A 22254-nucleotide genomic window follows, 5' to 3' on the forward strand; every position below is an offset into this window, starting at 1 on the left:
TTGGAGATTTTTACACAGCAAAAAAACAACAAAAAACACAACAAAAAAAAACTCACAAAAAAAAAACTCACAAAAAAAAACTCACAAAAAAAAACTCACAAAAAAAAAACTCACAAAAAAAAAACTCACAAAAAAAAACTCACAAAAAAAAAACTCACAAAAAAAAACTCACAAAAAAAAACTCACAAAAAAAAAAACTCACAAAAAAAACTCACAAAAAAAAACTCACAAAAAAAAACTCACAAAAAAAAAACTCACAAAAAAAAACTCACAAAAAAAAAAACTCACAAAAAAAACCTCAAAAAAAAAAAAAAAACCACTAAAAATAATTTTAACGTTTTTGGCGTCTCCAGTGTACAAAATAAAGGAAATGTCAATTAACTGTATTTTTAAATGTATATCATAAATTTTGTGCGCTTTGTAGTACTGACCAATCAGATTCTGGGAGCTCTTCCAATTTTAGCCCCAAATAGTTTCATTACGAAGGAAGCACCAGACTTTCACGGTGTGACTTAAAACGTATTGAAAGACAAATGGGCAACAGTTAGATCAATGGGCAACAGTTAGATCAATGGGCAACTAACTAGCAGTAATTAATATTGACATTTGATTCGAAGGTCAGGTGCCACGCATTGCAATATTGTCATCTTTATAGCTCAATTATTTTTATTGCAAATTTATGAATCAACTCTGATTTAGTACACCATAATTGCCCACACCGATTCTCGTATAAAGTTGAAACTTTACACCATATTTATTGTCCATAATGGGACATACATCATTCAAAAAATTAATAAGTTAATAAATAAATAAATCATTAGTAGTAGTAGTAGTATTAATATTAGTAATTTTGTTTGATATAAGGAAAAGGGAAATACATTTTACCTCATTGAGTTATATGGCTGTAAATGTGAAGTTCATTCCGTTATATATTCTTTTTTAAAAGTATTTGATATATTTTGATTGTTTAGTGCAACAGTAACATTTAATTTACTTCCTTCTGATTGTTTAGTTATAAATATTAATACAATGCTGTCAACTCTCTTTTTGTCAGGGTCAACCACTACACCAAACTCAAAAATAACCATATGTTGTCACAGTTCACAATCTCAGGAGAGATTGGAACGTAAGGTCATCACAGATTACAACGAGCTACTTAAGAGAAAAATCTCCCATGCTTTCCTGGGAAGGGTAGCGATTTCTAACATCCTTCATGTCTTCAATGCCTACAACGTACATGTGTTGAACAGTAGAGATATCGTGAGTACTAAGTTTAGTCACTTGGGTCGATATAATGATCACTCGGCTATCGCTCTTTTGTATATCACAGCTTTCATGCTTACAGCATGCACTTCATTGAACCAGTAGGAGGAGACGGGGTTGGTATCTGGGTCAAGGTTTCCATCCTTAATTTACCGCTTTGCAAACATAACTCTACTCGAGTCGGGATTCAAATTCAATCCCGCTTGATATGTAGGTTTTTCTACTCAGCCTCTTATCCTACAAGGGATTACGTCATTGGAGTAGCCAGGATTTTTTTTTTTGGGGGGGGGGATATTTCGCTCCCCCCCCCCCCTCACGATAAAAATATATTTCTATGTATGTGTGTAAAAAAAAAAAAGGAAAGTTCCCATTTCAGACCTTGGGGTCTATAGGGCAGATGATGTAAAGGTCATCTGTCTCTGTGGCCTACGGTTTACGAGGGTGTCATGTGGACCAACGACCAACCGTCTTTACTTTTCCCCAACTAATGTCAGGTACCCATTAGAGCTGGGTGGACTCAGAGGCGCCCAAAGATCCCGAAATAAAAATCCCAGTCTTCACCAGGATTCGAACCCGGGACCCCCGGTTCGGAAGTCAAGCGCTTTACCGCTCAGCCACCGCGCCTCATGTATGTGTCTGTGTGTGTATAATCTGTATTGAAGAGTTATTTTTTAGCTTCAAACCCTACTGAAGAGAGGGGTGGGGGTTAACTCAAAACCCCTTTGGCTACGCTCATAGAATTTTGAGTGTGTAATTTTCTTTTTTTATATTGGAGAGGGGGTTTATCGGAAATTTTGGAAGGGGTTTAGAAATAAAAATCTTCCTTAACTATGCTCGTAAAATTTAGGGGATTGTCGTTTGCATTTTTTTTTGTTTTGTGTTATAGAAGAGGGGAATTTAACTGAAAACCCATGGTAGGGGTTTTTAAACTCGAACCCCCCTGGTAGGGGGGTTTAAACTCAAAACCTCCCTGGTAGGGATTTTAAACTCAAAAACTCCTGATAGGGGGTTTTAAACTCAAAACCTCCTTTGCTGTGCTAGGGCAAGTGAAAGTTTAGTATTAAAATCTGGCTACGCCTATGGATTACGTACTTCACGTTATTTAGATCTGGAAGGAATTCTCGGCTTCTGGTGAGAAATTATAAGCTAGGTTTTGCTTGGAAATAGGTAAAATGTAGATTTTACTGTGCCGTATTTTGCTATACCACATTTTTTAAAAATATTCAAATTACTGCTTTGTGATTGGTTGATCTATTGTTGTTAGACGACTTAAAAATAATACATCTATATATATAATTCTCTTCTTTCCTCAACAGTTTAAACGAGTAGTAAGGAGTAAAGGAAAGATCACTCTGCGGATAGTCCACGAGAAAACAAGAGGGGAGGGGAGAGAACACGTAGTCACAACCTAGCAGGGGGCAGGACCGTTGTAATATTACTTTTGTTTTTTTATTTCTACCTCACGTTAAAAAAAAAGGGGGGGGGGGGAGTAAGCTACTCTGTAGTAACTATCGAAGCGACAGAGCACGCTCAAGAGTTTGGACACAATGGAAAGATCACTCTTTTATTTTTGCAACTCGGACGGACGGAGTTATCTTAGGTAATTTAAGAGTGAAAAAAAAAGACAATTTTGGTCTGTGTATTTCAGGAGATAGGTATGAGTTTTCAAAAGATTTTAATAATTTCCGGATATTTCCAGGACTTTTTCGTATATTTTGCAATTTCAGGAGATTTCCAGGACCTCCTGTTAAATCAACAGGAGGCAGGGGGAAATCTGTTATAAGTTATAAAATGGTTTAATTTAATAATTTATACACCTAAAATTAGCGCGGGTCCTATAAAAGTGCTGGGCACATAGGTTGCAGTGGCCTAAGGTTGGCCCTGCAAAATAGCGGCGTATGCTACTCCGCCGGTCGACTAGTTTTGTATAAAAGCATTTATATAGCCACATTCTTCTTTTTCTACTTTGTAATTTTGTAATTGTCCTTAGAGTCGAGTCGATGACTCTTGGAGTGGGAAGCGTTTATCTTGGCTTGTCTTGGCTACCTATGAAGGGGGTTCGAGGTTCGACACCCGACTCGGGCTGAGTTGCGTTTGATGAGCGCCTAAAGGCAGCACGGAAAACCTACTCCCAGATACCTTCTTCCCCCACTGGTCCACAAATGAGATTGGACCAAAGCGCTCTGAGAATGCTATAAGCATGGAAGTAGCGCTATAATAATAATAATAATAATAATAATCTTTATTGTCCGTACGGAAATTTGTCTTACAATTTGTGCATTACACCAAACACAAAACATTATAACTATAAGAAACCAAAGTGTACATTCACACCAGACTCACTCATAATTTACATGTGACAAAGTTTATACAAGATTGTTCTTATTTAATGATTTGATTGCCAGGGGAACAAAAGAGTGTTTGTGTCTGTTTGTCTTAGCTATCGGTGTCTTGTATCTCTTCTGTGATGGTAAAATCACAAAATCCTGACACAAAGGGTGATTCTCTATTTCGAGGATCTTGTTAGCTTTTTTATAGATGTTTGTCTCAAACAACTGCCCAAATGGGGTTTGTTTTTTGCCAATGATTTTACCAGCAGCATTTAGGATTCTATAAAGTTTATTTTTATTTTTAATGCTCAGATTGCCATACTAGGCAGTGATATTGAAACTTAAAATATTGCAGATGTGAGCGTGATAAAACATAGCCAAGGCCTTTTCGCTAACATTAAACGAGGACTGTTTTCTTAGTAATCGTAATCTTTGCTGCCCTTTTTTGCTGATATAATCAGTATTTGCAGTAAAATTTAGTTTATTGTCTAGGATAGTACCAAGGTATTTAAAGGTTTGCACAATTTCAATAGTCTCTCCAGCTACAGAAACAATATCATTTTCCTTCTTGTCCCTACGAAAATCGATTATCATTTCTTTGTTTTTTTTTACATTTAATAATAAAAAGTTATCTTTATAGTATTTTTCAATGTGTTCTATTTCTTTGAAATACTCATTTACGTCTGAGCTCTCTGAGAGCAGTGCAAGAAGAGCCGCATCATCAGCGAATTTTGTGAAGGAACAACAAGAACTATCAGACTGAAAATCATTGGTGTACAAAATGAACCACAATGGCGATGTCACAGACCCCTGGGGCGCCCCTGTGTAAACTATGCGTTCATTAGATATAACATTGTTTACCCTAACCCTCTGAGCTATATAAAAGCGATAATTATTTCTAGTATCGAAATCTCGCATCACAAGACTAGAGACGAGGCCAAAATGTCAACGTCAAACACACCGTTCCATATTCCTTATTTGTACCACTTCAGTCTCCTTAATCCCTGCTAATGAAATGAACTTTGTCCCTAGGCACCTCTACTGGCCTAGTCGTTTCCTCTAACGACCGTTTTCATCCAGGCGCTTCGTTGAGAATGAGAACATTTATTCACATAGAAGGGACATTTAGTCACATAGACGAACGTTGTGTTCAGAGGTAAGACAAAGCCTTTTCAAAGTGTCCTATTGCCGCCACAGCGTTATTTGAAAGCGCTCCTGGGCATGCTACCCTTCCTCATAGTGGCGCCCGGGTCGAAACGATCGTAAGTGGAAACGATTAGGCTAAAGGGTAGCAAAACAAGACTCCCGTGGGGGTGCCTTAGGGGGTGCGAGAGCATCCTCATTGCACTGTGCAGAGTTGTAAAAAAAGCTCCCACAACCTTGTCACAATTCAGGCGCTGTTCCTCAAGGGGCCGTTACATAAATGGCGTGTTCCGCACAGTTAGCCTGGTATAGAAAAGGAAAGTGGCGGGGATCTTCGGTATCTTGCCGCGAATCTGACCCACCCGTCAGACACTGTTCTCATTCAGGCCGGTGAGAGGGAGCTCTTGTTCACTTTTGCTGGCCTAAAGGTCAAAACTGCGTAATGTTCAAGGGACCTTAGAGTTAGTTTTATTCTATTTCATTGTAAAGTATATTGCGTTAGCTCACTATACTAAAGAGTCATACAAACACTAGACTAGTTATTTTTCTTTAATTAAGTTTAACTCTGTATTTTGTCAAAATAGTACATCAGATTTATTTTGTACTTGAAAGCTTTTACGTTCTAATCCTTATACAGGAGGAGATACAAAAGACAGTGGACAAAAAGGGAGAATACAAAGGTGGCGAGAAATTGCTGAACAGACTCTGTGTTTATGAAGGTTGGTTTGAGTGCCTGCTCAAAGTGTTAAAAGACCCTTCTGTTAAATTGAGCCATGTAGCAAGAAATTTAGAAACTTTGAAAGGTGCGTACTATACAAAAAAAAAATTAATCAATAAAGCATTATATATATATATATTATATATTATAGCAATGGAATTGAGATGCTACAGAAGGATCCTAGGCATCACATTCAAAGACCGCATCACAAACCAAATCAGAGACAGGGTTAATGCAGCGATCGGAGCCCATGACGACCTGCTAACTGTTGTAAAAAGACGAAAGCTTAAAACCTATGGCCACATTACAAGATCTACGGGGCTCTCTCAGGGAACAGTGCCAGGTGAAAGAAGAAGAGGCAGACAGAAAAAAACGATGGGAGGACAACACATTAAAGAATGGACGGGCCTGCCATTGAGAAAGGTTCTAAACAAGGCCAAAAAAAAAAGGGAGGAATGGAGAAAGACGGTCGACAAATCTTGCCTGGCGCCCCAACGGTCCAACAGACTAAGGGATAGGTAAAGGTAGGGGTAATATATTATATATGGTTCAGTCGTAGAGCGACTATGGTTCATCTCAAACACTTTTTCGTGCCCTATTTTGGAGAGACACTCCCGTCCACAAATATTGCAGGCTAAGGTGGCTTTCGCTTTGGTGGTGGAGGAGTTGGCCATTTTTCGTATTGTACGCTTTTCTTCCTGATATCTTTGTATAAATATTAAAAATATATTAAGGCATATCCATAAGTAGAGCGATAGTTTGTATATTTGGTGTACAGAATACACAAGTGAAGCATTTAATAAACAGTATAATAATATTAGTACACTTTTCAGCATTGCACAATTTCGTTTAATTGCAATTTTTATGAATGGGTTGGCAACAGTGACCTTTCAATATGGCTGAAACAGGCCAACAACAGGTATACGATAATCATGTTAGACTAATCACTGTATTCTAAATGTTTGGATTTCAGCAGATAAATTAGATTACCGGTATCTAAAAGCTGGGTTATTCTTGATTTAACGGCTGAATACTATGCAATTGAATTAAACAAGAGAATGAAAGCCTGACATTTTTCCAATTTAGACTGAGAACAAGGGTCCGAAAATGGGGACGTGTCCTCCTTTAGCCGGAAATCTGGTAACCCTAGGATTACCCTCAGTCTCAGCTACATCATTACTGACTTCAAATCTTGTGTCCCACTTTCATCCGCACTTCCGGTTACTTGATAGATAATGTTCATCCTTCCACGCTCTGGGTTCAACTAATCCCCATTAAATTCAACCAAGTGCACAAGTTTAATATTTTATCTGTGACAATTTCTTTTTCTTTCAGATGAATTAAACCAGGAAGATCTTCAGGGCTTTTTGGCGGTAAGGCAAACCAACTTGAACTATGATGATTTCACAGTGTATAATAATGTCATCGAAACCCACTAGTATTAATGTGTTTGTCGGAGTGTGCGTGTCTAAGTGGATGTATGTGTTTGTGTGTGCGTGTGCGCATTTTGTTGACGTGCATATGGTTGCGGGGGAACTTTGCGCATGCCATTTAATAAAGGAAAGAATAATGAAGACCTGTACTTGGATAACTTTATTGAAAATCTTTAAAAACAAACAATGTCCTTTTTAGAACCAATTACATTTTCGTTTTATTTTTATATCATCTAGGTCTACTAAAAGCTTACGTCTCCAATAATAAATGATTTGTTAATTTTTGCGATCCACAGCAAAGAGAAAGCAGCGAAGATGGTAATGTATAGTAGCTTATAGAAGAAGAAAAACTACGACAGAAAACCAAAATAATAGTCCTATAGTCTAAATACTACTAAATAGTCATAGTTTAATAGTGTAAATACTTATATTTCAGGTCAGGTTCATAAGAATAATATTGCTATGAATTGTGGTTGATGTGTCATTAGTTGTAATCGTATTGCCTCGTATATAACAGTTTATTTTATTAACACTGTTTCTTATTTATTATATAGAGGGTAACTACTCATCCGGCGGTTCCAGTATTGTGAGTGAAAATCTGAGACAAGATGTTGGTAAGATTAATCAATTAAATTTAGAAAATTGTGTAATGTACCGATGTATTTAAAAACAAACACAACAAAAAACAAGGTTACAAAGACAGTTTGTGTGGAAACACAAACTCAAAATCGGCCCCCGAAGTGGTCCACCCAGGCAGGCTTCAATATTTTCAGAAAGAACATCCAAATGAAATAATTTGAAAGACAAATGAGAGATAAGAATGGAGAAAGAAGGTTAACAGATCTTGTGTAGTGCCCCAACGGTCCCGCGGATCAAAGAATAGGTGAAAGTGAATGTAAATTTAGATGTGAACCTGGCCTAACTAGTTCCGCTTTTAGACCTGGTGGCAGGTGATGTAAAGTTCATCTGTTTTTGTGGCCTACGGTTAACGAGGGTGTCATGTAGCCAGCACAACGACCAACCGCCTTTACTTTCCCCCAACTAATGTCAGGTACCCATTAGAGCTGAGTGGACTCAGAGGCTCCCAAAGATTCCAAAGTTGAAAATCCCAGTCTTCACCAGGATTCGAACCCAGGACCCCCGGTTTAGAAGCCAAGATCTTGACCGCTCAGCCACCGCGACTCCCCTGGCCTTACTGATGTCTTATAATTGATCTAATTGTTTTGAAAAGGCTCAATCTCTTATTCGAATCATAAAAAAATATATTTCCGCAATATAAAATATATTTAGGAAAATGAAGTTTATAAGATTACTATTCGTTTTAAATTAGGTCTAACTTATAATGCATGCTAATTAGCTTTTTCTCTTTAAAAAACTGCTTGCATAACTGATTTTAAAAATTAGATTTTTCGCTTTCAGAAAAAAAAAGTAGCCGTTGCATCAGAACTTTGAATGGTCTAAAATATGTGATGTCGGATTTTTTATATCTTTTCTAGTTTACGAGATCTAAACGGGACAGACGGACAGACGGTCAGACGGACAGACGGACAGACATTTCGCACAAAACTAATAGCGTCTTTTCCCCTTTCGGGGGCCGCTAAAAATGCTAGAAAAAAATCAAACACCAAACAACAACATAGCTTTGATTAATTGTAGTTTTATCAATTAGTTTGGATCAGTCAGGTAATTAAATTTAAAACTGATCTAGACTAACAATAATAAATCTGTGCGATTAGAAATATTTGTATCAATGGACCTCATTCATCAATCGGATGGCTGCCTGGTCGTGCGTTTTGCGCGCTGGACTGACGTTCAGATTTATCGATGGTCCAGGGTTCAAACCCTGCCCGGTTCAATCCCCCGTCGTGTTGCGGGAGGTTTGGGCTAGGAAGTAATTATCTTCAACTCTATAGGAACATCCGAAACATGTAAAACAAACAAACAAACATCGTAAACAAACAATATTTTGCCACGTGGTTCTCAATATCTTCCATACAAATTAGTCAATCCATAAAGGCTGTCACGTGATACGTAATTTTCATTGTTTTATCAATATTATCACGTGGCTAAATGTTGTTTGTTTACGATTGAACAAGGTCCATTGTTTATGATTAGCGCAATTTCATGCTTTTAGCTTTCTCAATAGGCTAGGATCCTGTCACTCGCCTGGACAAGTTTCTTAATAGGCTAGGATCCTATCACTTGCCTGGACCAGTTTCTCATTAAGCTATGATCCTATCACTTGCCTGGACCAATTTCTTAATTAGCTATGATCCTATCACTTGCCTGGACCAATTTCTTAATTAGCTATGATCCTATCACTTGCCTGGACCAGTTTCTCAATTAGCTATGATCCTATCACTTGTCTGGACCAGTTTCTCATTAAGCTATGATCCTATCACTTGCCTGGACCAGTTTCTCATTAAGCTATGATCCTATCACTAGCCTGGACTAGTTTCTCATTAAGCTATGATCCTATCACTTGCCTGGACCAATTTCTTAATTAGCTATGATCCTATCACTTGCCTGGACCAATTTCTTAATTAGCTATGATCCTATCACTTGCCTGGACCAGTTTTTCAATTAGCTATGATCCTATCACTTGTCTGGACCAGTTTCTCATTAAGCTATGATCCTATCACTAGCCTGGACCAGTTTCTCATTAAGCTAGGATCCTATCACTTGCCTGGACCAGTTTCTCAATAAGCTAGGATCCTATCACTAACCTGGACCAGTTTCTCAATAAGCTATGATCCTATCACTAGCCTGGACCAGTTTCTCATTAAGCTAGGATCCTATCACTTGCCTGGACCAGTTTCTCATTAAGCTAGGATCCTATCACTAACCTGGACCAGTTTCTCAATAAGCTATGATCCTATCACTAGCCTGGACCAGTTTTTCATTAAGATAGGATCCTATCACTAACCTGGACCAGTTTCTCAATAAGCTATGATCCTATCACTAACCTGGACCAGTTTCTCAATAAGCTATGATCCTATCACTAGCCTGGACCAGTTTCTCAATAAGCTATGATCCTATCACTTGCCTGGACCAGTTTCTCATTAAGCTATGATCCTATCACTTGTCTGGACCAGTTTCTCATTAAGCTATGATCCTATCACTAGCCTGGACCAGTTTCTCAATAAGCTATGATCCTATCACTAACCTGGACCAGTTTCTCAATAAGCTATGATCCTATCACTAGCCTGGACCAGTTTCTCAATAAGCTATGATCCTATCACTTGTCTGGACCAGTTTCTCATTAAGCTATGATCCTATCACTAGCCTGGACTAGTTTCTCAATAAGCTATGATCCTATCACTTGCCTGGACCAGTTTCTCATTAAGCTATGATCCTATCACTTGTCTGGACCAGTTTCTCAATAAGCTATGATCCTATCACTTGTCTGGACCAGTTTCTCAATAAGCTATGATCCTATCACTTGCCTGGACCAGTTTCTCATTAAGCTATGATCCTATCACTAGCCTGGACCAGTTTCTCAATAAGCTATGATCCTATCACTTGCCTGGACCAGTTTCTCATTAAGCTATGATCCTATCACTTGTCTGGACCAGTTGAGAAAGAAGGTTGAGGAGAAAGAGAGGGGGGGGGGGTATTTTGTGTGGATAATCTAAATTCGAACTCGAGAGCTCAAGCCTTCTCAAGCCAACACACTAACCATTGAACCAGGGCGGGGCTCAGGCCGTTTTTTTTATAGTTATCGATTGCTAGTTTCAAATTTTAAATGTTTCTCTCTACAAAGTATAAAGGGGATTAATTTTACTTACACACCAGTCAAGTACAATTTCTTTCTCTTGTTCGATATCAAACAAAATATAATTAATTACGAATAGTCAATTAACTAAATGTAAATTGATTCTTGTGTGTTCAGGTAAAAGAAATAATTGTGAAAAATTTCAGCTTTATCCGAGATTGGATGTCAGAGAAAAAATGTGCACAAACTATTTATAAGACAGACAGACGGGCAGACAGACAGAGTGAGTCAACATTACCTTTGTAGAAAGAGACTGTTGTTACAACATAATTGTAAAAAAAACGATTACATTGTTTCCTCGTCTTCTTAAATGTGAAAATTCTTTTTTTTTTTCTTGTAGCTGATAAAAACAAAATTGTTGAGGAACTCAAAACCCAAGTTTTGACGCTGAAATCAGAGCTAGGTGAGTAGAACTAGGTCAGAGTTAGGTGTGTAGAACTAGGTCAGAGTTAGGTGTGTAGATCTAGGTCAGTTAGTTGTGTAGAACTAGGTCAGAGTTGTGTGTGTAGAACTAGGTCAAAGTTAGGTGTGTAGAACTAGGTCAGAGTTAGGTGTGTAGAACTAGGTCAGAGCTAGGTGTGTAGAACTAGGTCAGAGCTAGGTGCGTAGAACTGTTCTATCTACTAATATACCATACACCAATTAATAAGAAAAAAAAGTTTCTATCCCTTAACTCTTTCTCTCCGTAATTATTTTCCACGTTTTGAAGGAATTCTTCATTTTGCTCTATACTATTTCACTTCCCTGTTATGATTGGGCTTGAATAGCTTTGTTGTTTGTTATCAGAAAATGTTGTATTTGGTATTATAATTAAATGGGAATGCATGCTCTTTTTATATAGTTCAAAGTCAGGTTCAAAATATTAATCATTAATTTAATTTAATGAGGTCAAAATCAACGATGGTATCGTCGATTAGGAGAGAAAGAGTAAATGACAGACAGTTGACTTTCTATTCATTTAATCTATAAATAAGAACAAAAAATTTTTTTGAGTTTCTGTTGTTGACGTGTAGCACCAAACTGCTCGCAGACAACTAAATACTAAATACAACTTTTATTATAATATATACAAATTCAAGTAATACTATAAAATGGTATTTTGAATAAAATCTAACTCACTACAAAGGCACGTCTTCACGCATTGGCGTCCTGGAGACGTCTTCCTCGTTCTTCACATAGCTTACGACAGTGCTACTTATCTTGCATTATTCACACTGCTTAGCTACCAACCAATCGCTAGCTTCTTCTCGCCGTGACCATAGAAACACACTGACACACACACTCCGTAACAGTCCCCGTGAAGTTTAAAAGAAAAAAAAAATTGTATACGACTATAAGCTTTCAAATTTTGTAACGTATATTTTGACCTCTTGAGTTCAAATGTTGTGTGCTACATACTGAGACTGGGTGGTGAAAGTGAGGTACCATTGCCGATCATTTAAAGACTTCACAACTTCCCTTTGTCGTTCTTCTACTTCTATCATGAAATGAAACGACAACACATTCATAATATAAACAAATAACTAGCTTCTTAAATCAGATGTCTTGCCTCATAGATTAGTTTCCCATATGAATGGGCATAACTCTTCATACTATATACAATATACCCATGCATGTATATAAATATAGACTGGCCGATAAAAGAGTCTTATGAAACGAAAATTTGTGACTTGCAATTTTGTGTACTTTATTATACATCATTTATGAGCAGTATAAAAGTAAAGTATTCATATCTATTTCAGCCATAACCTATATAAGTATTACAATATTTTCACTAGTGATTTTTTTTTTAAATCTCTAAGACTGAAGATCATGCAACTTTTCAGAATTCGGAAATCCGACAACAATAGATATACATGTTTTCAAGTTACATGAAGTTACTTCCTTCGGCCAGTCTATATTTATATATGTCTATAAATATATACAAAAGGGACGTAATATACAATATTCTGTGAATAGCTGAAGATGCGTAACATCCATCAAATTTATCACATTTGAAGAACTTAATCACTGTAATATTACCCAAACATTACTCTAAGCTCTATAGTATCTTGACCTTGACCTGTAGAGGAAGTGGTTAGGTTAAATGAATGGCGAAACAAAACTCCCTTTGGGGTGTCCTCGGGTAGGTGAGAGCTTACCCATTGCACTGAGCGGAGTTGAAAGAGAGCCCTCACGACCTTGTCGATAATCCATGCGCCGTTCCTCAAGGGACCGTTTACACTAATGGCGAGTCCTCCACGGTTAGCTTGGTACAACATAGGAAAATGGCGGAGGTTCCCGGTGCACTCGGCCTTTGGCCATGTCTAGCCCATGCGTTGGGGGCCAGATGCATCGGAAATAGCAATGCTTTACATAGGCATTGACTTGGGTCTCTCCCAGACAGAACTGTGTGTTCACAAAGGTTTTTTTTTTTTTTTACTTTTTGACGCTCAAACAGGTTTTTTTTTCAAACTTAGAGCTCGAAGAACCTTCGGATCAGCTCTTAGACCAGCGGTTCTCAACCTTTTAAGCTCGGCGACCCCTTTTTACAATCCCCAACTCTGCCGCGACCCTCCCCCCCCCCCCACACACACACACAGCAATAGAAGAATAGACAAAATACAATCCATATTTTCGATGGTCTAGGGCGACCCCTGACAAATCATCAATGGACCCCTCAAGGGGTCGCGACCCACAGGATCAGAACCCCTGTCTTAGACGATTTAACGGTTCGCACATTCCGTAATGGTATCCATCGCTTCCTTTATTTGCATCTCCTTTTTTTTTACCTGGTAATGTTCCCTGCAGAAAAGTCTTTACGAGCCCTGAGTAATTCATGATATAGCCGTACAGTCTTAGCTTTTTTTTTTTTTTTGACAATGGTGCCAATGGCGAATGGGTCTATGATGACATTGTATTAAACCAGGGTTTAGAAGAAATATATTATTATTTTTTTACTTTTTAAATAATTTAGGCTGAATAGTTTACGGTTTGAATATTGGTTTCTGAATCCTATACTTGCCGGCTAATGTAAGATTTCCAAAGTTAATGGTGTATCGAGTACATCAGTATTGATGACGTAATTTCTTGATAACTCCTATTTTTTCAAAGACATAAAGCTGAAGCTTCGGCAATGGTTAGATAATTATTTATTTGAACCAAAAAATGTATTCTGATTAGTTTAGAACAAAGAGATGTATGTTTAGATTTTTTAAACAAGGGGAGTAATTTCACGAATCTATTTATACTTTCAGAGAGAGAAAGAGAAAAGGGAACTATCTCGGAGAATGAAATCAAGCGGCTCAATGAACTGCTAAGTATAAAACCCTAGATCTTGTTATCTTTGTGGAGTGTTTTTTGGGATTAAAATACAAAAAAAAATAATATAAAAAAAATTAGGAAATACACACAATTTGGAATTTACTCGTAATGAACTGTATTTCAGAATGGATCAAGCAGGCAATTTGAAGTCGGCAATTCACCCTCAGCAGCAACATTCTTAATATAGAAATGTGCTCTAAATATATATTTTTCTTTCTTTTATTATTAGATGAAAGTACAGAACAACTTTTAGAAAAGACAAGAGAATTAGATCTTCTGAAAGACTCAATTAGTAATTATTTTTTTCAAAAGTATTACTCTGGATATTACAACGTCTTGTTGTCTAGATCAGCGGTTTTCAAAATTTTTTTGTCTCATAGACCCCTTGGAAGTCTTCGTAGACCCCTGGGGGTCTATATAGACCACTTTGAGAATCGCTGGCCTATGTGATGCCATGCGACTTTGTCTTGTACTCGTTTTAGTTTGTACTACAGAAAAGCGTTAAAAAGAAAGGAATAGGCACTTTGAATATTTTAATTGTTTTTCCTTTATGATTTAGGTAGGACTTCTTCTTTAGAAACGGACAGCGCTATAGTAAGTTGAACTCTGTTTTAATAAGTAAACTTACATTTGGTTTTAAGTATTCTAGGTGTTAATTGTAAAATAAATCATCATAACTTTTAACGGGGATTCCCGAGGCCTCATAATTTTCCAGGAGCTCCTGAAATTATTCAAATCTCCTGAAAACCCAAACAAGTCTCCTGAAAAATAGACAAAATTGTCATTTTTTAGGCATACTATACCAGAGCATAACAAACCCTGGTAGAAATTTCAGCGTATCTCTCCACTAATAAAAGATAAACTGCTTTCGCAAACTACATTATGTAGAGTATTTTTAACAATGCTCGTAGCTGTCGCATCTCGTGAAAGAAGCTTCTCGCGCCTTAAACTAATAAAGAATGACTTGAAATCAACAACTCACGAAGATAGAATAAACAATTTGGCACTTCTTGCTCTTGAGCGTGATAAATGTAAGAAACAAGAACTTTGATGGTATAGGCTTACTGGATGATTTGGCTACATGCAAGGCATCGTCAAATTTGATCATGATTTTGTACTTAGTAAAGAATGAATAAAATATATAAACGAATTTTCACTAATTATCCTTATCCCCACCCAGATTGGGTCTCGCGCAATACGTTTCTCATTGGACTCTGCATCTATAATGTTATTGTTACAGTAGTTACGCTGTGGTGGTCACTGAATTTCCAATTAATTGCAACAATAAAAATAATCTTATCTTATAGCTATGCTGTGCTTCAAATTCGCTAAACTTGTTACTAAAGCCAAGTTATGTTTCTAATTTTTAAAATCACTTATGCAAGCAGATTTAATATAAATATACACCACTTTTACAACTAATCACTATTACCAGCAACAAACACGGGAGACCTTTTAGTAGGGGAGGTTACTATTTACCATATCTTTAACACATTTATGCAAATGGTTTTTGATTTTTTTGTCTAAATTAATTTTTTTTACATTTGTATTGCTAAGTTAAATAAATTCTGTTATACTAACTACTCTATTTACTCAAAAAAATATGTTTAAAAAAATTTTAAATAGAAAAAATCTATTTAGTATGCACATAAGTTGGACAGAATTGAAAACAACAATTAATAAGTAGTTTTTCATATTATCGCGTGAACTGAAAGTACCACACGGTACTGTAACACACTCAACCAAAAGGATATTTCTTTTTCCTTGTGGATTTGAATAAGATATTGACCAGATTGACCCTTTACAAAACAATAAGATCAATTAGATATTCATTATAAGACATCAGTTAGGCCAGGTTCACATCTAGCTTCATATTCACTTTCACCTATCATTTGGTCTGATTAACCGCTGGGGCACCACACAAGATCTTTCAACCTTTTTTCCCAATTTTTCTTTGTCACTTGTCTTTGATAGAATTTCATTCTGATGTTATTTCTTAAAATATTGATTTCTGCCTTTTTTACCTACCTGGGGGCCAATTTTGAGTTTGTGTTTCCACACAAACTGTCTTTGTAACCTTGTTTGTACATATTAATTATAAATATAAATATGTTTAAAATGACATATGGCTTTATCTTTTTGCCAGTCTCTGGACGACATTGACTTTGCCACACCGCTTAAAATTGTGGATTCTGAACACAGTACTGGTAAGAATAGAAACTACATCTTTTGATCAATCATTAAATTATGAAACAAATAAATAATACACAAAGACCTGCTCGATGACGTAATTAGAAAACTGTTAATTAAAAAACATTCACAGCGATGTAGACGGAACAAAACGTATAACATTTTTTAAAATTTATTTATAAACGTGTGTTGACAGTAAGGGGACCTTATTTTCTTGTATATTCAGAGGTTTTGTTGCCACTCGGTGGAGTTAGCCAATAGTCCCACTCACAGCCTTAGTTATTTCTTCCCAAAATAAATATGTCCACTGAAAGCTATCTGTATAATTAAATAAATCTATCTATCTATCTATCTATCTATCTATCTGACTATCTATCTATCTATCTATCTATCTGTCTATCTATCTATCTATCTATCTATCTATCTATCTATCTATCTATCTATCTATCTATCTATCTATCTATCTTATTTTTACAGTGTTAGGGTAAAAAAATAAACTTTTCAAAATGTGGTAATCATGACATCAAACCAATGTTCACAGGTGATCTACTTTGCAAAAAGTGTCACCACAGTGTGGCTAAAGTTGAGGACCTTCTCTCAATACCAACACCTGTTGCACTTAAGAAGTCACGTGACGCCATCTGTAAAAGTCGACAAATTCTGACACAGCTGTTCAAAAATCCACAAGGTAAATTTATTCAACTCTATAACTATTTGTTCCTTTTGTCTAGACAGGCAATGCATACATTCAAAGGTTACTCTTAAAGGGCGAGTTCCTTCACCTTAGATCAGCGGTTCTCAACCTTTTATGCTCGCCAACCCCTTTTTACAATCCCCCTCTCTGCCGCGACCTCCCCTCCCCCCCCCCACACACATACAGCAATAGAAGAGTAGACAATAACTATCCACATTTCCGATGGTCTTAGGCGACCCCTTGCAAATCGTCAATCGACCCCCAAGGGGGTCGCGACCCACAGGTTGAGAACCCCTGCCTTAGATAAAGGAATCATGGCTGTCCCCGTACGTTACAGTTGCATCTCTCACCTTGGTGGTGTGGTCCTAAAGAAGTTCTAGCCTATATCTTTGGCACCTGGAGCAAATGTAATGTTCCAGTCTGACGAGACTCATCTCTTTTAGGCTCCCAGTTTTAGAGGCGCCTGGTATTGGCCTTCAACACGTCACAGTTCAGTAGTTTTGTCTAGGTTAATGTCTGATTAACACGAGCAGTTTAGGTGCTAGACTTCTCAGAAGCCAATTAAGACACATTCCGTTTAGGAGTTAGAGAGCTGAGACCTTATCTCCATTGACATTCCTAGTTTTGTAGCCTATAATTTACATGCTGGAAATAAAATAGTGATGTTTCTGTAAATTGTAGGTTGAATTGTAATTCTTTTGAATCTGTCTTAGAATATATCTGTCTTAGAATAGATCTATCCTAGAATAGATCTGTCTTAGAATAGACCTGTCCTAGAATATATCTTTCTTTGAATAGATCTGTCTAAGAATAGATATGTCTTAGAATAGATCTTTCTTTGAATAGATCTGTCTTAGAATAGGTCTGCCTTAGAATAGATCTTTCTTTGAATAGATCTGTCTTAGAATAGATCTGTCTTAGAATAGATCTGTCTTAGAATAGATGTCTTAGAATAGATCTGTCTTAGAATAGATCTGTCCTAGAATAGATCTGTCTTAGAATAGACCTGTCCTAGAATATATCTTTCTTTGAATAGATCTGTCTAAGAATAGATATGTCTTAGAATAGATCTTTCTTTGAATAGATCTGTCTTAGAATAGGTCTGTCTTAGAATAGATCTGTCTTAGAATCCTGCAAATCATTTATTTCTTTGTCATGCTTCACTACATTAAAAAGACCATTAAGACCTAACTGTTTTAAATTGGTGTCTTGTTAAGTCTCGTGTTTATGTTTGTACTGTTATCACAGAGCCTTGAGACTACAACAGGTTTGTTTAGAGCGCTGTGTAAATAAAATTATTATGACTATTATTATGTATTAATTAATAATATCTTTCTGATAATCACGAATTTGTATAAAATATAAATTAAAATCTAAATTTTCCTTACAATACTTAAAAATTAAGAGATATAGTTGGAGGCGCGGTGGCTGAGCGGCAAAGCGCTTAGCTTCCGAACCGGGGACCGGGGTTCGAATCCTGGTGAAGACTGGGATTTTTAATATCGGGATCTTCGGGCGCCTTTGAGACCACCCAGCTCTAATGGGTACCTGACATTAGTTAGGGAAAAGTAACGGCGGTTGGTCGTTGTGCTGGCCACATGACACCCTTGTTAACCGTAGGCCACAGAAACAGATAACCTTTACATCATCTGCCCTATAGACCACAAGGTCTGAAAGGGGAACTTTACTTTACTTTTTAAGTGATATAGTTATTTATAGATTCCAACTTTGATTATAAATACAGATCAATACTTCGAAGTTGTAACACTAAAAGACTCGAAAGTTCGGAGACAAGTGGAGGCAAGTAAAATTGATATATGTGAATATTTGTATTATTGATATTTTTATACCCAATTCACAAAATACCCCAAATAGTGGATCAGTTTAGACCAAACACTACGAACGCCATATGTTCACACAAAATCAAAGTTGATTTCACTGACATTTCCAGACATTAAATTTTCTGTCCTTCTTTGATTACCTTTGTTGTTGAGGAAAGATTTTTTAAAATATATTTTTTTCTTGTTAATTTTAGAAATACAATACAAACCTCTGGTATCCTGGTTTTGCTTGGAGCTACGCTCATTGCTCTAACTGTTTGATACAACTTGGATGGTATGGAGTTCCAAAACACTTGAAAAACAAAATCAATTTCAAGCTATGACTTCGTATTTTAAACAAATATTTTATGTGTGAGAGAGAGCTGCTCTTTACTTTAACCACTGTCCTTTTTTTTTACTTCTCAGGTCTTTTAGTGAAATTAAAGATGCCGAAGACAAAGTAGCAGCGGAAATGACGTCATTCCATGGATTGGTCTACAGGAAACTCAAGCTTGACGGAAGTACGAACATTGAGTTCACGGAATCATCCTTTTAATTCAATTCATCCTTTCAAACTCGTCATGGGCTCAACATGTAAAGTGGGAGAAACCTAGACACTGGACGGGTATTTCGAAAACGGCTCTCAAGATTTTTTTTTCCCGAAATTTTGGGAGTTTATGTATATCTCTAGAAAACAAGGTTACAAAGAAAGTTTGTGTGGAAACACAAGCTCAAAATCGGCCCGGTGAAGTGGTTCACCCAGACAGGTATCAATATTTTCAGAAATAATATCAGAATAAAATTCTATCAAATGCTAAAGACAGAGAAGAATGGAGAAAGAACGTTGACAGATCTTAAGTGGTGCCCCAACGGTCCAGCAGACCAAGGGATTGGTGAAAGTGTATGTGAAGTTAGATTTGAACCTGACTTTACTGGTGTCATAAATGATTATCTAATTGATCTAATTGTTTTGTAAAGGGTCAATCTCTTATTCAAAGCCTCAGAAGAAAAAAAATTTTAAAAATTGCTTTAGTTTAATGTTCCTGGGCCATAATGCACCCCCTATAGTTCACGCGATAATATGAAAAACTACTTATTAATTGTTGTTTTAAATTATGTTCCACTTATATGCATACTAAATAGATTTTTTCTCTTTAAAAAAGAAACATTTTTTTGTAAATCTAGTATGACGAAACTTAGCAATACATATGTAAAAAAAAAAATAAATTTTTGGACAAAAAAAATGAAACGGTTTGCATAAATTTGTTTAAAATACGGTAAGTATATCGAAAAATACTTATCTGGAACGAAACGAATTTAGTTTTTTTGCACATTCATTGAGGATTTTAATAAATTTATGTTCAGGAAAATTGTGCGCATCGTCTTCTGTAAAAGTCTGTGCAGTGTAGACATGTACAGCTTAGTTTACGTGTAAGGACGAGTGACGAGATGTGCTAAACAAAATTAAACTTGTACATATCTTATTTCTTATGCTGAACAGACATGTTTACGTGTAAAGAGTGTTCCAACCCATTAGCCAATGCCAAACACACTCATCACATTAAAAGCGAGGCAGCTTTGAGAGAAGAAACTGAGAATAACTTCACACTACAGCTGTTCAAGAATCCAGGCGGTTAGTAGATCCAATGTTATCGTCCTCTTCTGTTCATTAGTGAAATCAGGCTTTTGGATTTCGGTATTTTTACGACGAGTCCACACAACTAAATGGGTATCTGGCATTGTTTAGGAAAGAAATGGCCGTCGCTCGTAGTGCTGGCCATAAAACACCCTCAATGACCTTTACATCATTTTTTCCGCTAAGTCTGAAAGGGCACTAAACTGTGGATTAAGAATTTTCTGATAGGGAGAGAACAAACTGTAATAATAAATGGCCCTAAATCAACACCAATAACATTAATAGGTTTCCTATTAGAAAATCTTTTATCGATTGATGCAATTGACTACCAATGCCAAAATATTTTAATTTTTTAAGCAAACTATGGTGGGGAACTTTGTCAAAAGCCTTGAAAAAAATTTAATAAGATAGCATCTATTTGCTCACTATTATCTAAACCTTTTGTAAAATCATCAATTAGTCCTATTAGTTGTGTTTCACATGATCTATATTTCCTAAAGCCATGTTGGTATGGGGTGAGGACATTATGTTTGTCTAAGTGGTTTATGATGTTGCTACATATTATGTGTTCTAGGATTTTACATGTGATGCTGGTAAGTGATACTGGTCTGTAGTTTCCTGGGTCAGATTTTTTTCTCCTTTTTTAAATAAAAGGGGGGGGGGTGACTTTAGCTTCTTTCCAGTCCCTTGGTACTCTGCCCTGGTTTAGGGATGCCTGAAAAAGTATTTTGAATACTAATTGCTTAGTTCTTTGAGTTGTCCAGCTGGAATAGCCTACCATCAGGTCCAGAGGCTTTGTTTGGTTTGATGTTGGCTTATAATTTTTGGATTCCCTTTTCTTGTACTTCTATATCTCCTATGTTGTCTACTTGGTTCAAATTAAGTAGTATGTCTTTGTCTCCTGGGGCTGAGAATGCTGATGCAAAGTATTTATTTAGGATGTTAGCTTTAGTTTAATTATCATTATATGTTAAGTTATCTTCTACTTTTAATGGGGATGCTCCTGTTGTTTCCATTTTTTTTAGACTTAATGTATGACCATAGGTTTTGTTGTTATCTTTAGATATTACATTGTTTATGTATTCACTCTGCAGCTGTCTGCTTACTTTTTGGGTTAGGTGTTTAATTTTCATAAACTTTTTATGAACTCTTTCTGCCTTTGTTTCTTTAAATTTTCTATATAGGTTTTCCTTCTGTCTAAATAGCTTCTGTTATCTATTATTAAACCAGCATTTATTTATAATGTTTATATATTACACTTTGTTGGTATAGATTTTCTATAATGTTTTTAAGATAGTTTTTAATGAAATTCCAGAGGTCATCGACTGGTTGGCTAATGTCTTTTTCTGATAAGAATGTTTGTTGAAATTTTAATGCAGCTTGGTGTAGTTGTGTTAGGTTGCATTTGTTCCAGAGTAAGATTATTCTTTTGGGTTTTGTATTGGCTACTGCTTTTATCTGAATATATTTTAAAGATATCATGGTCAGATAGACCAGGGATAATATCATAATCCACTACTAATCCAGGTCTGTTGGTTAAGAAGAGATCTAATGTGTTGTTTAATCTAGTTGGCTTTTTAATGATTTGATCTAACTTTAGGTTGTGTAAATTTTCTATGAAATAATAATTGATAATTTATTGCAAGATTTTTAGCTTGCCCTCCTTACAATTGTTAGGCACAATTCTTTTATGTATATCAAATTCTTTCATAAACAATTCATGTAATCAAGTATTTTATGCAAACTAAGCCTAGTGTTTAAAAAAGTGGAGGAAATATCGACACCAATAAAATAAAAAAATATAATTTTCTAACATTTTAAAAATATTTTTTTTTACTTTTATGAAAATATATTAATTATTACCAACAAAGCCCAGTGGATCACCTGTGGAACAAATCGAAAAAGTAGGTCACGGTCACATGACCTTAAAAATTAATATTGATATTGAA

The 22254-nt window shown here is 36.2% G+C and overlaps 1 protein-coding gene across 1 annotated transcript in view; it reads left to right on the plus strand.

The window, feature by feature from the left end:
- LOC106067464 (uncharacterized) overlaps positions 1 to 22254 on the plus strand; it is a 29408-nt gene that overhangs the window by 2073 nt on the left and 5081 nt on the right. Inside the window, exons 2-16 of the mRNA XM_056042125.1 lie at positions 1055 to 1260; positions 5374 to 5539; positions 6790 to 6827; positions 7184 to 7205; positions 7442 to 7501; positions 11003 to 11065; positions 13899 to 13961; positions 14195 to 14257; positions 14525 to 14559; positions 16112 to 16172; positions 16697 to 16843; positions 18594 to 18649; positions 18885 to 18964; positions 19096 to 19190; positions 20171 to 20302. Coding sequence (XP_055898100.1) covers positions 1055 to 1260; positions 5374 to 5539; positions 6790 to 6827; positions 7184 to 7205; positions 7442 to 7501; positions 11003 to 11065; positions 13899 to 13961; positions 14195 to 14257; positions 14525 to 14559; positions 16112 to 16172; positions 16697 to 16843; positions 18594 to 18649; positions 18885 to 18964; positions 19096 to 19190; positions 20171 to 20302 — 1287 coding nt within the window. The remainder of the gene's footprint in view (positions 1 to 1054; positions 1261 to 5373; positions 5540 to 6789; positions 6828 to 7183; positions 7206 to 7441; positions 7502 to 11002; positions 11066 to 13898; positions 13962 to 14194; positions 14258 to 14524; positions 14560 to 16111; positions 16173 to 16696; positions 16844 to 18593; positions 18650 to 18884; positions 18965 to 19095; positions 19191 to 20170; positions 20303 to 22254) is intronic.

Source organism: Biomphalaria glabrata, chromosome 9 (assembly GCF_947242115.1).
Source record: "Biomphalaria glabrata chromosome 9, xgBioGlab47.1, whole genome shotgun sequence".
NCBI lineage: Eukaryota > Metazoa > Mollusca > Gastropoda > Planorbidae > Biomphalaria > Biomphalaria glabrata.